This window comes from Chiloscyllium plagiosum, unplaced genomic scaffold (assembly GCF_037043375.1).
Source record: "Chiloscyllium plagiosum isolate Xiang-an unplaced genomic scaffold, Cpla_swu_hap1 HiC_scaffold_5, whole genome shotgun sequence".
Classification (NCBI taxonomy): domain Eukaryota; kingdom Metazoa; phylum Chordata; class Chondrichthyes; order Orectolobiformes; family Hemiscylliidae; genus Chiloscyllium; species Chiloscyllium plagiosum.
The window spans coordinates 96621642-96636767 of NW_028270143.1; the positions used below are offsets into that span (position 1 = coordinate 96621642).

Below are 15126 nucleotides of genomic sequence, written 5' to 3' on the forward strand. Positions count from 1 at the left end.
GCTATGGAAGACACACACCATCCTGAAGTTACGTCTGTGGAACCTGTCTGTTCCCCTAACTAATAAATCCTCTACCACTCCCGCTCCTGCTTTTGTCTTCCTCTCCTGCTGTGCAGTCAGATCACTCAACGTAACAACCTGTTTGAGTTTACTTCTTGACTACTCAAGGAAGTGAATGGTGAATGGTGAATGGTGAAATGTTGTGTCAAAGGTACTAGCACTAAAAATCTGATTTAAAAAATGGACAAAATGAATAGAAAGTGTATGATACATGGCATTGGTACGTGTAGTGGTGAATTACTCACTGAAGAAAGCATTACATTGTAAATGGTTACAAACCTTTCTGATCAGGTGTGTTGACTGAATTAATTTCATTTTGAATAAGAAGCACACAAACAGATTCAAGCTAACTGCAATGATAAGTGCCACTGGGTGGCAGCTCCCACATTTGATATGCCACTGTTTTTCTGGAGAAGAGGATATAATTTTGCTATTTGCTGGGGAAAAAGAAAAGAGGGGTTAAATTTCCAGATGTCAATCAATTTGCTCTTCTGGGTGAGGAGTCGGGGAAAACTGAGCTCCTCCAAGAACAATGAATATTATTTTTGGCAAACACTTTCACAGGAAGTGTCTTTTTTCACAGCTTTGCTGAGACAAGTGTCTTCCAAATGGGACAAGCTTCCAATGCTGCACAGGAGGTGGGTGAGGGTCAGAAACATTTAGTAAGAAAGTAAACAGAGAAACGGAAGTGTCTCTGGCTCTGTGTGTGTGTGCCACTGCCTACAGTCCAGACTCAGGTCCGTCACTAATCACGCGCTGGTCAGAGATTGACATTGGTTGCACTGTCAAGGTAAGGTGATCGGATGTGCCCTGTTTTCTCTTTCTGTTCCCTTGATGGTTGCAATGTCTTTCCCGTACAGTTCTGCTGGTTTCATTGAGCAAATCCAGAAACACAGTAACCGTTGCAAACGTTTAGAATTGGCTTTATTCCATCATTCTGAGTTTGTTTTCGCAAATGTGATTGCTAGTCAGACAGCTGGTTGAAAACCTCTTCCGGGTCAATAATGTTTCTTTTTGGGATTTGCACCCAGCTGGCTATGTTAACAATTTCGAGTCTTGATCAGATTGATGCTTTGTTTTTAATTTTCACCATGGCTGCCCTAGACCCTGTTATGTTCAATCTCATGCCCTCACACTAACCTATCTCCTTCTCTCGTGCTTTCACCCACTTTCCATTTGCTTTGATCAATTTGCCTTCAGCCTCCCAGCTCCCATTTTGCCACATCTCTCTCTTCCTTTCAGATTCTCATCAAAACCTGACTCGTCACCTCACTTGAAGTCTCCCCCTTTGTCTAGATGTCCACATTTCCCTGTGGTTCTGTGAAGTGCTTTGGGTTAACATTCTACAATGATGCTGAAGTATAAATGCAAAACTGTGGATATTGGAATTTGCATGATTTGTGTCAATGCTTTTATATATGGTTTTGTGTGAGGAGCATTCTGTATGTATGCGAACAATATCTAGCACCACTCTCTACCATAGATTTCAGGAATGTCAATTATTGAAACTGGACACTTTGCAACTTCTCAATCCAAGTAATGTGTACTGGATAAATTAAAGTCCTTCATTTAGCTCAGCACAAGGCATTGTCTGTCTCTTTGATATCACCTTACACTAATGTAAAACTATTCCAATATTCCGCATCATCTGCCCTTCCAGCACTTTCAGTCAAATTCACAATTACCACTGAATTTTCTGACCTTCATGTGGTGTGGAGTCACGTCTAGTCTTTGTTGTATGAGATGAAGGGCGAAACCACAAGGTGAAAGGTAGGGAATTCCACCTGCGCAAGTTGCCTTTTGGCACTTTTGCAGAATTGGATTGGAAAAGTACTGGAACCAATATAGCTCAGCCGTTCAATAAAACAAACTTTCGGGAGAAAACCCCACTACCGTAATTAGGGAGGCGATGACCTAGTGGTATAATTGCTGGATCGTTAATTCAGAGACCCAGAAAATGTTCTGGGCACCCAGGTTCGAATCCAACCACAGCAGATGGTGGAATTTGAACCCAAAAAAATTTGGAGGTAAGAATTTAATGATGACCATGAATCCATTGTTGATTGTTGGAAAAATCCATCTGGGTTTTAGGAAAAGAAATTGCCATCCTTACCTGGTCTGGCCTACGTGTGACTCCAGATCTATAGCAATGTGGCTGACTCTTAACTGCCCTCTGGGCAATTAGGGGTGGACAATAAATCCTGGCCTAGCCAGAAAGGCCCATATTCTGTCAATGAATTTTTAAAAACCCTCCTTACATATCTGGCCTCTATATGACTTTTATCCACAGTATGTTCACTCAAGTGACTGTAAAGGTAACTTAACTGTATAATCAGTTTTAACTGTGGGATTTTTTCTGTTGTATAATGTGTAGTATGGAGCAATGTGAAAGGTTGGCACAGGAATGGGAACGCACTGGTGGAATCTTTTTTGTGGTGTCAAGGGTCTCAGCTGCAGCCTGGAGAACTGTCAAGAGACGTGGGATGCCTGTTTTATTTTTGAGAAGGTTCACCCCAAGCCAGCCAATCAGGCATTCAGATTCCTGATTACATTTCTATGGAGTCAAGGCCTCAATGGGAGAAGTCTCACTGACCAAGAGCTCTTCATCAAGAATGTTCCTGATAAAGAGTTTATGCTCGAAACGTTGATTCTCCTGCTCCTTGAATGCTGCCTGACCGGCTGTGCTTTTCTAGTGCCAGACTTATTGACTCTGATCTCCAGCATCTGCAGTCCTCACTTTCTCCCTGACCAAGAGATACCAGGCATGGAGAGACCAGCAGCTCCCTTTGAAGCAGAGACTGAAGGTCACCAGGATTTAGTTGCTGACTTGCCCCATAGGGACACTCCTGCCCTGCCCGAAGCAGGGTTAGTACCAGCAGAGGTGGCAAGAGACCATGAACTAGTCATTAATTCCACCTCCAAACTTGGCACCAACGAGCACAGAGGGTTGCAATTTGATTTGATTTGATTTATTGTTGTCAGATGTACCTAAGTACAGTGAAACCTTTTGTTTTGCAGTACAGGCAGATCATAACATACAAAGACATACATATTGTAGTGTGTATAGACAGAGTGAGGTTTAGAAAGTTACAGCTGCACAGGAGATGCACAAAGCAAGATCAACATTAGATTTGAATTTGGAGAGTTCCATTCAGCATCTAAATACAGCGGGGAAGACGCTGTTCTTGAAACTGCTGGAACATGTGTTTAAGTTTCTGTATGTTCTGCCGAATGGAAGAGACTATTACGGAGTGTGAGGGATTTTGATGATGTTGGGAGCCTTTCTCCAATAACAGGAAATATAAATGGATTCTACGGATGGTCTTAGCTTTGTGTACAACTATCTGTAGTTTCCTGCAGTCCTGGGCAGAGCAGTTGCTGTACCAGGCTGTGATGGATCCAGGTAGAATGCTTTCTGTGGTGCATCGGTAAAAGTTGGTGAGGGTCCTCATGGATTCGCTGAATTTCCCAAACTTCCCGAGGAAGAAGAGGCATTGTTGTGCCTTCTTGACTGTTGCATCTACATGGGAGGAGCTGGACAGATTGTTGGTGATCATCACTCGTAGGAACTTGACACTCTTGACCTTCCCCACCTCAGCTCCATTGATGTAGATTGTGCCCATTGTTTCCAATAGTTATGGGATTTAGAACATGGTCATAGTTACAAGACTGAATGGGGACTTTTATGACAAAAAAGCAAGAGCAACACCTTTGCTTATGGTGTTGTTAGATTCCTATAATGATAATAAATGAGGCATAAACATTTTTCCTTTATTTTTTCATTTAAGGGATATGTGCATTTAATGCCATCTCTTATAGCCCTAGTGAAGGTGGTGGTGAGCTGCTGTCATGAATGCTGCAGCCCTTGGATTTAGGAATGCCCATTATGCTGCTCAGGAGGGAGCTCCAGCATTTTGACCCAGCAACGCTGAAAGAACGATGGCATATTTCCAAGTCAGGGTGGTATGTGGCTTGGAGGGGAACATTCAGGTGGTGGAATTTGCATATATTTGTTGCCTTTGTCTCTTTAGATGGTAAAGATCATGGTTTTTGAGGATACAGGTGAAGGAACTTAGGTGAGTTACTGCAGTGCAACTGGTAGATGAAGCTTGTCCAAACCAACTCGGTGAGAAAATTACAGAAAGACAAATTGCCACTCAATTCTTGACTTACAGCAACTATGCATTCCTTCAAGTTTCAAAAACTCAAGAAAGTTCAGTGAATTGTGGTGAACAAAGAAAGTTAATCCTTGTGTATTAAAAGAAAAGGCACATAAAGTTGCATGAATCACCAATTAATACTGTGTCAAGACCATTACCATCTCCCGCCACCTTCCCCACCCAAGCTGACTGAAAGTAACTCCGTTGACTGGACTAAGGAGCTAAATTTGTAACAACGTTGTTTTCTTGCTGGTTGGCAACTAACAGGGGAACTATAAACAAATTCTGTGCGTCTGTGGCTCATTCCTTCTCATTTTCTGTATTGTTATGTTTCTGTGGATCCTGACAGCATTGTAACTAGAGTGTAGTAGATCTGTGTCAGTTATTTACCCTCTTAACCTCCATGTTCCCATGGCCTTGGCATCCACCTAACTACGTGGATGATTGCTTGGGTATGCCTTATTTGTGAAAACAAAAAAAGGACATTGACACTTAGATTACATTCTGCCAAAGTTGACTCAAGAGTTAAATGTTGGAAAATAGATAAGGGAAGCCGATGTTGACATTAGGGAATATTTAGCTGGATATGGCAGCAGAGAGCCCTAGCAAAGCTGAGTTCACTGTGGGTTAAAGAAAATGCAATCTTCCCAGAATGGTGTAATATGAGATGATAAAGAGGAAATCGATCATGGATTTTAGTTGTTATTGTATACAGCCTTCAGATATTATTGTAAAGCTTTGAAACCACTGGCAGCTGCTGCTAACTATCAGAAGGTCAAGCGCTGGGATGTTTGCTGATTATTTCACAAAGTTCAGTCTTTCTAACCTCTCTGATAAATAAACCATACCAGTAATAGGAGGATTTGAAGGGTGTCCAAACAGCAAAAAATGTCTCGTCAGCCTTTCCTGACCATGAACAGAACCACAATCTATGAGTCACACACCAACAGAGTCAGGGTCACCAATTGATCAAAGCTTTAACTGGGCCAGTCATACTGACAGTAACGACAAGAGCAAGCCAGCAGCTTGTGATATGCAGTGGTTGCCCTCTCTGTTCCCTCTTGACAATGTTCAAAGCTCAAATTAGGGAAGGCTGCAGTGGTTAGCACTGCTGCCTCAGTATTAGGGACATGGGTTCGATTCCACCCTCAGGCAACTGTCTGTTTGAACTTTACATGTTCTCCCTGTGTCTGTGTGAACTTTACATGTTCTCCCTGTGTCTGCGTGGGTTTCCTCCGGGTGCTCTGGTTTCCTCCTGCAGTTCAAAGGTGGGCAGGTGAGGTGAGGTGGATTGGCCATGCTAAATTGCCAATAGTGTCCAGGGATGTGCAGATTAAGTGGGTTAGCCATGGGAAATGTGGGATTACAGGGATAGGGTGGGGAGGCTGGGTCTGTGTGGAAGGTTCTTTGGAGGGTCGGTGCAGACTTGATGGGCTGAATGGCCTCTTCCCACACTGTAGTGATACTATCTAATAAACTATCCATGGCTCAGTTGGATAGGATCACAGTTAAGAAGTTCAACACTATCCAGAGGAAAATTGTTTATTTTCAGGCTCCATTTGATCTCCCAGCAGCCACACTGTTACATGCCTGTGAAATCACTGCTACAATACAGCAATGCCTATGGAAAATAACAACGTTTTGGATGCTTGTCAGTTGCTGCTCCTTGTTGCCTCACTTGGCAGCATCTCATCACCTTGTTCACCTCCTGCGCACTGCCCCTCTTCTCGATCATCTTGCTACCCACTCCCAACTCATGAGTCCTGGCTGCCTCACCAACCCTCAGCAGCCTGAGTGCTGAATGAAACAGTAAGCTGAACAGAGTTTGAGCGAGTGGAGATGGGGACAGAGACCAGAGCGGCAAGTTTGGAAGCACAGGGTGGGCAGCAAGTGAAGACAAGAATGGAACATTGAGCAGGCAGCAGGTGGGGTTTTATTTAAATAACTGGCCCTTTAAATATTGAAAGATAAAGTCTGTTTTTGTCTGAGAGAATTGAAAAATATCTGTTCCAGGAGTGTGAAAACAAAGACAACTTGAAGTGCTAAGCTTTCAAAAGAAAATTCAGATAATGTGGGCTTTGCTTGCTGGGCAAGCATATATTGCTTATCCCATCCTATTATATGTTCATTACTACATGGCTATTTCTATACCTATGGTTATCACAATGTGAGATGGCAGGTGTGGGATGGAATGAGGGTTATAAATTCTCAATTTGATTGACTGCTTTTAATGATGTTAATAAATGTTAGTTGTCTTTGTATATGAATGCCAATGTTTGATTTTATAAGGGATCAAGTGCGTAACAATTTTGAATAGACCTTCATGAATCACCCATTTATCATGGGTAAGTGTAAGGGGGTGAGGGATGAGAGGTGAGGGCTAGAGGGCCTCATACTTAAGAAAGCAACTGGGATGAAACTGGGTAGAGATGTCAAGGAGGAAGGTGGTGACATGGTCATTTAAGGGAGGGAGACAAAGCCTAAGGTATGTGAGGAAAAAAAGGATGACTAGGGTAGGAATAGGGCCAGACAAAGACAGAAGTGGGAAGTTGTGTGTGGACCCTGTGGAGATCGGAGAGGTGCTAAACAAATAGTTCTCATCTGTCTTCACTCAGGAAAAGGAGAAGAGAAGAATGAGTTACAGGATATTAGATTAGAAATGATCGAGGTTAGTAAGGAAGAGGTGTTATCAATTCAAGAAGGAGTGAAAGTAGACAAGTCCCCTGGGCTGAATGGAATTTATCCGAGGATTCTCGGCGAAGCTAGGGAGGAGATGTTGGAGCCTTTGGCCTTGATCTTTGAGTCATCATTGTCTACAAGTTTAGTACCAGAGCACTGGAGGACTGCAAATGCTGTGCCCTTGTTCAAGAAGGGCAGTAGACATGACCCAGGTAATTATAGACCAGTGAGCCTTACATCTGTTGTAGGAAAACCTTTGGAAAGGATTATAAGTGGTAGGATTTATAATCATCTAGCAAGTAACAATTTGCAGATAGTCAACATGGTTTCGTCAAGGGCAGGTCATGTCTCACAAACCTCATTGAGTTTTTTGAGAAGGTGATCAAGCATGTGGATGAGGGTAGGGCAGTTGATGTGGTGTACATGGACTTCAGTAAAGCCTTTGATAAGGTTCCACATGGTAAGCTGTTGGAGAAAACGCAGAGGCATGGGATTGAGGGTGATTTGGCAGTTTGGATTAGAAACTGGCTTTCTGTAAGAAGGCAGCAAGTGGTGGTTAATAGAAAATATTCAGCCTGGAATCCAGTTACTAGTGGTGTGCCACAAGGATTTGATTTTGAGACCACTGCTGTTTGTCATTTTTATAAATGACTTGGACACAGGCATAGGTGGATCGGTTAGTAATTTTGCAGATGACACCAAATTCGGTGGAGTAGAGGACAGTATGGGTGCATGTTGAATGTTGCAGGGGGACTTAGATGAACTGCAGAATTGGGCTGAGACGTGGCAAATGGAGTTCAATGCAGATAAATGTGAGGTGATTCACTTTGGGAAGAATAACAGGAAGGCAGAATACTAGGACAATGGAAAGATTCTTGGTAGTGTGGATGTGCAGAGGGATCTTGGAATCCATGTACATAGATCTCTGAAAGTTGCCACCCAGGTTGATAGTACTGTTAAGAAGGTATACAGTGTGTTAGGTTTTATTAGTAGAGGGATTGAGTTCTGGAGCCGTAATGTCATGCTGCAGCTATACAAAACACTAGTGCGGCTGCACTGGAATATTGTGTACAGTTCTGGTCGCTATATTTCAGGAAGGATGTGGAAGCATTGGAAAAGGTGCAAAGGAGATTTATCAGGATGTTGCCTGGTCTGGAGGGAAAGGCTGAGAGATTTGGGTCTGTTCTCATTAGAGAGAAGAAAGCTAAGAGGGGATGTTATAGAGACATACACGATAATCAGAGGATTAGATAGGGTAGACAGTGAAAGTTTTTTTCCTAGGATGATGACGTTGGCTTGTACAAGGGGGCATAACTACAAATCGCGGGGTGATAGATTTAAAACACATGTCACAGGCAATTTCTTTACTCAGAGTGTGGTAAGGGCATGGAATGGCCTGCCTGCCAATGTAGTTAAGATTAGGGGCATTTAAACATGGATGATGATGGAGTAAGTTTAGGGGATGGGCTTAGATTAGTTCACAGGTCGGTGCAACATCGAGGGCCAAAGGGCCTGTTCTGCGCTGTATTGTTCTATGTTCTATGTTTTAACAGTAGGGAACAGTATGATATCCTTCATATCTCATCTGGACATCTATCACATTGCTTTCATCATTGTTGAAGTCCTTGAATTCCCAATCTGGCAGCATTACAGAAGTACAATTGGCATAAGATCTGAAGTATGGTATGCTTATGCAGTTTATAACATTATGCTTTGGGATTGGATCTTTAATTTAGAGTGAGATAGAGAATTGAAGAGGGTATGAGATTTGCTCTGAATTGGATTTACAACAAGCCTGCGTGGTTTGATTGCTAAAGGTTCTGTTCGCCGAGCTGGAAGTTTTTGTTGCAAACGTTTCGTCCCCTGGCTAGGCGACATCATCAGTGCTTGGGAGCCTCCTGCGAAGCGCTTCTTTGATGTTTCCTCCGGTGTTTATAGTGGTCTGTCCCTGCCGCTTCCGGTTGTCAGTTTCAGCTGTCCGCTGTAGTGGTTGGTATATTGTGGTATGTCCTCGTTCCGTGGTCTTTCTCTTAGGCATCTGCTGATGAAGTTGCGTGGGTATCCGGACAGAGAACAGCCAGGGAATTCCTAGAGGCATGGCATTCATCCACAAACTCCATCAACGAACACATCGACCTGGACCCAATATACCAACCACTACAGCGGACAGCTGAAACTGACAACCGGAAGCGGCAGGGACAGACCACTATAAACACCGGAGGAAACATCAAAGAGGCGCTTCGCAGGAGGCTCCCAAGCATTGATGATGTCGCCTAGCCAGGGGACGAAATATTTGCAACAAAAACTTCCAGCTCGGCGAACAGAACCACAACAACGAGCACCCAAGCTACAAATCTTTGCACAAACTTTGAATACAGATGGGTATTAGGCTGCAAATCCATAGCTCCCTTCATTGGTTGAGGCATTGGGTATACAGTTGGCAAATCACGTTGCAACTGTACAAGACTTTAGTTTGGCCACATGTGGAGTAATGTATACAGTTCTGACCGCCACACTATAAGAAGGATGTGGTAAAGAGATTTACCAGGAAGTTGCCTGGATCGGAATGCATTAGCTATAAGGTAAAGTCGGACAAATTTGGATCATTTTCACTAGAACGTTGGAGGCTGAAGGGCGATCTGATAGAAGGATTTAAAATTAAGGGAGGCATGCATAGTCAGAGTCTTTTTCCCAGGGTAGAAATATAAACTACTAGAAGGCACAGATTTAAGGTGAGCAGGACAAATTTTAAATGAGATGTGTGAGGCAAGTTTTATATACAGAGGTTGATAGTTGTCTGGAACGTGTTGCCAGGCAAGGTGGTAGAAACAAGTATGATAGCAAAGTTTAAGAGGCTTTTAGACAGACACATGAACAGGTAGGGAATAGAGGGATACAGACCGTGTGCAAGCCGATGGGATTAGTTTAGAATGGCATCATGATTGGCACAGACGAAGGGCCTGTTCCTGTGTCATACTGTTCTATGTTCTAACAACATCATCTTTTACTGAAACACACTTGACAAGGTCCCGCACGGCAGGCCAGTCATGAAGGTTAGGTCACATGGGATCCAAGGACAACTAGCCAATTGGATTCAAAATTAGCTCGATGGTAGGAAGCAAAGGATGATGTCTGAAAGTTGATTCTCGAACTTAAGGCCTGTGCCCAGCGGTGTGCCACAGGGATTAATGCTGGGACCTTTGATATTATTTATATAAATGATCTGGATGTGAATGTACAAGGCATGATTAGTAAGCCTGCCGATGATAAGAAATTAGGAGGTATCATTGATAGTGAGGAACGTTATCAAAGATTACAGAGGGATCTCGATCAGATGGAGAAGTGGGCTGAGGATTGGCAAATGCAATTCAATACAGATAAATGTGAGGAGTTACATTTTGGAAAGTCAAACCTAGGTACAATATGGGTAAAGAGATTTACCAAGAAGTTGCCTGGATTGAACTACATTAACTATAAGGTAAGGTTGGACAAACTTAGATTGTTTTTGCTAGATGGTACGATTCTCAGGAGTGTTTAGAACAGAGGGACCTGGGCATACAAATACGTAATTCTTTGAAAGCGACGTTACAGGTAGACTGGGTCGTGAAGAAGACATTTAACATGCTGGCCTTCATCAGTCAACGCATCGAGTACAGGAATTGAGATGTTACGTTATAGTTATATAAGCCATTGGTAAGGTTGCTGTTGGAGTACAGTGTACAGTTTTGGTCACTCTGTTATAGGAAAGATATAGTTAAACTGGAAAGAGTACAAAGAAGATTTATGAGCATGTTGCCAGGACTAGCAGGCCTGAGTTACAGGAGAGGTTTGCTAGGACAGGACTTTAATCCTTGGAATATGGAGAATGAGGGGTGATCTTATTGAGGTGAATAAAATCATGACGGACATAGAAAAGATGAATGCATACAGTCTTTTTCCCAGAGATGGGGACTTGAAAACTAGAGGGCATAGGTTTAAGGTGAGAGGGGAAAGATTTAAGAAGGATTTGAGAGGCAACTTCTTCACAGAGTGGAGAGTGGTGCGTATATGGAATAGGCTGCCAGAGAAAGTGGTTGAGGCAGGTACAATAGTACCATTTAAAAAAACATATGGATAGGTACATGGATGAAAAGGGTTTAGAGGGATATGGACCAAATACAGGCAATTGGAACCAGCTGAGTGGGCACCATGGTCAGCATGGACCAGTTTGGGTTAAAGGGCCTGTTTCCATGTTGTATTACTCAATGACATGCACACAAAGCTGCAGATCATGTTTTAACATGAAAACAGAAGTTTATTATATAAAATAAATGAAGATAAAGTAGAATAAACCAATTTATTTCCAACTTTCCATTGACCACTTACATTGAGGTAATCTAATTCCGAACTGTTATCAACTAACTCGCTCTTGTCTGACAGAAAATATTTCTTACATCGATCTTCAACCAGAACTGCTGTGAACTGAAACCAAAAACTTCTGAGCTATGGGGTTTTACCCATAAACAATTCCTCATTCTTCTGAACCAAAAGTAAGCTAATGTTTATTCTGTCCAATCGCAAAATCTCTCAAATTGCAAACAAAGAAGATTGATGAGGGCAGAGCAGTAGATGTGGTCTATATGGATCAGTAAGGCGTTCGACAAGGTTCCCCATGGGAGATTGGTTAGCAAGGTTAGATCTCATGGAATAAAGGGTGAACTAGCCATTTGGATACAGAACTGGCTCAAAGCTAGAGGGTGGTGATGGCGAGTTGTTTTTCAGACTGAAAGCCTGTGACCAGTGGAGTGCCACAAAGATTGATGCTGGGTCCTCTACTTTTTGTCATTTACATAAATGATTTGGATGCAAGCATAAGAGGTACAGTTAGTAAGTTTGCAGATTACACCATAATTGGAGGAGTAGTGGACAGCGAAGAAGGTTACCTCAGATTACAACAGGATCTGGACCAGATGGGCCAGTGGGCTGAGAAGTGGCAGATAGAGTTTAATTCAGATAAATATGAGGTGAGCATTTTGGTAAGCAAATCTTAGCAGGACTTATACACACAATGGTAAGGTCCTAGAGAGTGTTGCTGAACAAAGAGACCTTGGAGTGCAGATTCATAGCTCCTTGAAAGTGGAGTCGCAGGTAGATAGGATAGTGAAGAAGGCGTTTGGTATGCTTTCCTTTATTGGTCAGAGTATTGAGTACAGGAGTTGGGAGTTCATGTTGCGGCTGTACAGGACATTGGTTAGGCCACTGTTGGAATATTGCATGCAATTCTGGTCTCCTTCCTATTGGAAAGATGTTGTGAAACCTGAAAGGGTTCAGAAAAGATTTACAAGGATGTTGCCAGGATTGGAGGATTGGAGCTATAGGGAGAGGCTGAACAGGCTGGGGCTGTTTTCCCTGGAGCGTCGGAGGCTGAGGGGTGACCTTATAGAGGTTTACAAAATTATGCGGGGCATGGATAGGATAAATAGACAAAGTCTTTTCCCTGGGATCAGAACTAGAGGGCATAGGTTTAGGGTGAGAGGGGAAAGATATAAAAGAGACCTAAGGGGCAACCTTTTCACGCAGAGGGTGGTACGTGTACGGAATGAGCTGCCAGAGGATGTGGTGGAGGCTGGTACAATTGCAACATTTAAGAGGCATCTGGATGGGTATATGAATAGGAAGGGTTTGGAAGGATATGGCCAGGTGCTGGCAGGTGGGACTAGATTGGGTTGGGATATCTGGTCGGCATGGACGGTTTGGACCAAAGAGTCTGTGTCCGTGCTGTACATCTCTATGACTCTACGACTCTAAATTCCCGTTTATCACTTCAGGGATTCTCTCACACATACTGTTTTTAAAAAGTCATGACTGCAGAAATATTGACTCATTAATTATTAAAATCCCTCATGTAAATAGGTCAAAAGTTACCTAAGTTCAAAATCCAAACTCGAACATAAATGATATTAAAAAATATATAAATTACAAACTTTACATCGTAGTGGTGTCAATAATGCCATCTGTAACTGATGTGCAACACCCTTACGTTTATGTTCCGCTCAACTTGCAATAAAGGCTAGCATCCCATTAGTCTTCTTGGTTATGTGAACTTGCATACTGATCTGTTGTGATTTACGTACAAATCCCCCTGCACCTCAAAACTAATGGCGGAAGCAACTGTGCAGATGGTGAATAGACTGGATAACTGTCACAGGGCAGTTTAGTAGTCTCAGAGTTTGTAATGGGCCATTCTTCAACTGGTCTAATTAATTCCATGACAGAATGAAATTTGAGTCTATAGAATAGCTAATTAGCATTTCTACCTGGATGTAACATCCATGTGATTTATATTGCAATGAATATGGGTTTTCAGAGGGGAGGAGTTCCTGGGAGGATACTGTAGAATCATTTTGCAAGGTTTCCTAAAATAGCTCTGAACCTAAAATGGAAATAGCTTGGGGTGCATCATTTTAGACAATCTCCAATGGTGGTCTTTAGACTTAATAATGGTTGCGATCTTTAGCTGTGGAAGTGAGTTGTAGTTAATCTCACATGTGGAAGGGAAGAATAATAAACATGCACATCTTGAGATCAATTAAAATCTAATTGCTGAGGGATGTTTCTGGAGATGACAGGCTGCATCTAAGAGCTCCGCTCCAACTTTTAAAGAGAAGTGTGAGGAAGGACGAGAGAAAACAGGAAGTGACTGATGTCCTTTTGCTTTCTAAAAGTAATTTTTCTGATTAAGAATTATTTCATCAGTAATAGCTTGTGACATTTTGAAGAGCACTGTCTGAACAATCATGGTCACATTGCAAGATGCAGTGAATATTCGTCTAATGTGAACATACACTGCCCTCCAGCAAGATTGCTTGTAACATCAAGGTTTTTTCATTCTGAAGGAAGCTGAGTAGCTCAAGGGGGTTGGAGAGATTGACCTTTGAACTGGCAGTGAAGCTCTGACCATATATGGAAACAACTTCACTGTTAGTTGATGCAGTGTAATTCATAATCTGTGCCAGAATATTTTTTTTGTTGCTTGTCATGTGCTGTACTCCCAGCGTACATACTGTTACCATATCAAGAAATATTTTGTTAATTTGCTTTGTTCTATTTCAGACTCAGTATTTGAGGGGAAAAAAATCAGTCACGAGGAACATAAGCTATTAATCATATTCTAATTCTAAAATGACTTTTATAATATAAAGGAATCGCATAGCCTTTCTTATTTAGTGAATCGCTGTAAGAATACAAATCGCCTAATCCCTTTTTGTCATTTTGTCTTGTATACAAACCCAAAACAAACGACAGCAGCTACTACAAGAAAATATCTGTCATGTGGCCAATCTTTTATCCATGTTGCTACAGTTCACGTTACCTCATGAGCTGCAACATTGCTCACAAATCTGTTATATGGCACTTTATTAAGTGCTTTAAAGTCCATACACCAGGTCAAGAGCATTGTGCTCACAAACCTTCGCTGTTATCTCATTAAAAAAACACAAGCAAGTTTGTTAAACATGATTTGTCCTCAACAAATCTGCATAGCCTTTCCTTAATTAATCTGCATTTGCCCAAGAGACTATGAACCCATTTTGATTTAGTGTGTTTTGATGAGCGAGATTCATGGCACACTATTGCTAACAGCAGTTTTTCTCACCCTAACTTCCCACAATTCACCTCATTAAGTGTGTATCTGGGCTGTACAGTGCCTGCCTAATGGAATTGTGCTGCTGGAGAGGTGGCAGAGTTGCTGCTGCTGGGACCTCCTGGAATTCATGCTGCTGGCACTGTATTAAAAGTGCACTTCAGGCACTGCAAGGCAGGACCTGGTTCCCCCAACACAACTGTGTACCGTTACTCCTTACTTCCTTGCCAGGGAACTGCATGGGCAGTGCAGAAGAGGCCTGTGCTTTATCCTGTAGACGGATGAAGGAAGCCACATGACCTGATCCAGCCTGCCAGGATGATAATAAGAGCCCAGATCAGTGCTGTGTCGAGGGTCAAACTGAACACTGAGCAGAGCAGTAAGAGGGTTAATGATCTTCTGTGTTTCCCAAGAATGAATGCCATCATCTTGTCTCTGCTACCTCACATGCACACAGAGTCACCAATTATGCCAACTCTTCCAATGCACAGGCCTCACACCAAAGCTCAGGGGCATCACCTCTCAGTATTGTACACATCATGTCTTTCAATGGCTTTCAACCAGCTCATCCTCTTGAACGATGAAACCTCTGCACTTCCGATTCAC

General features: G+C 42.5%; 1 protein-coding gene across 4 annotated transcripts in view; it reads left to right on the forward strand.

The window, feature by feature from the left end:
• Positions 1–562: 562 nt before the first annotated feature.
• LOC122550083 (integrin beta-1-like) overlaps positions 563–15126 on the forward strand; it is a 101307-nt gene continuing 86743 nt past the window's right edge. The window contains exon 1 of one of the 4 annotated variants that reach the window (XM_043690612.2): positions 563–698. In XM_043690612.2, coding sequence (XP_043546547.1) covers positions 669–698 — 30 coding nt within the window. In that variant the 5' untranslated portion in view covers positions 563–668. Of the gene's footprint in view, positions 699–724; positions 851–11318; positions 11429–15126 lie in introns of those variants that run through there. The other 3 variants (XM_043690614.2, XM_043690617.2, XM_043690615.2) reach the window with 3 other exon arrangements.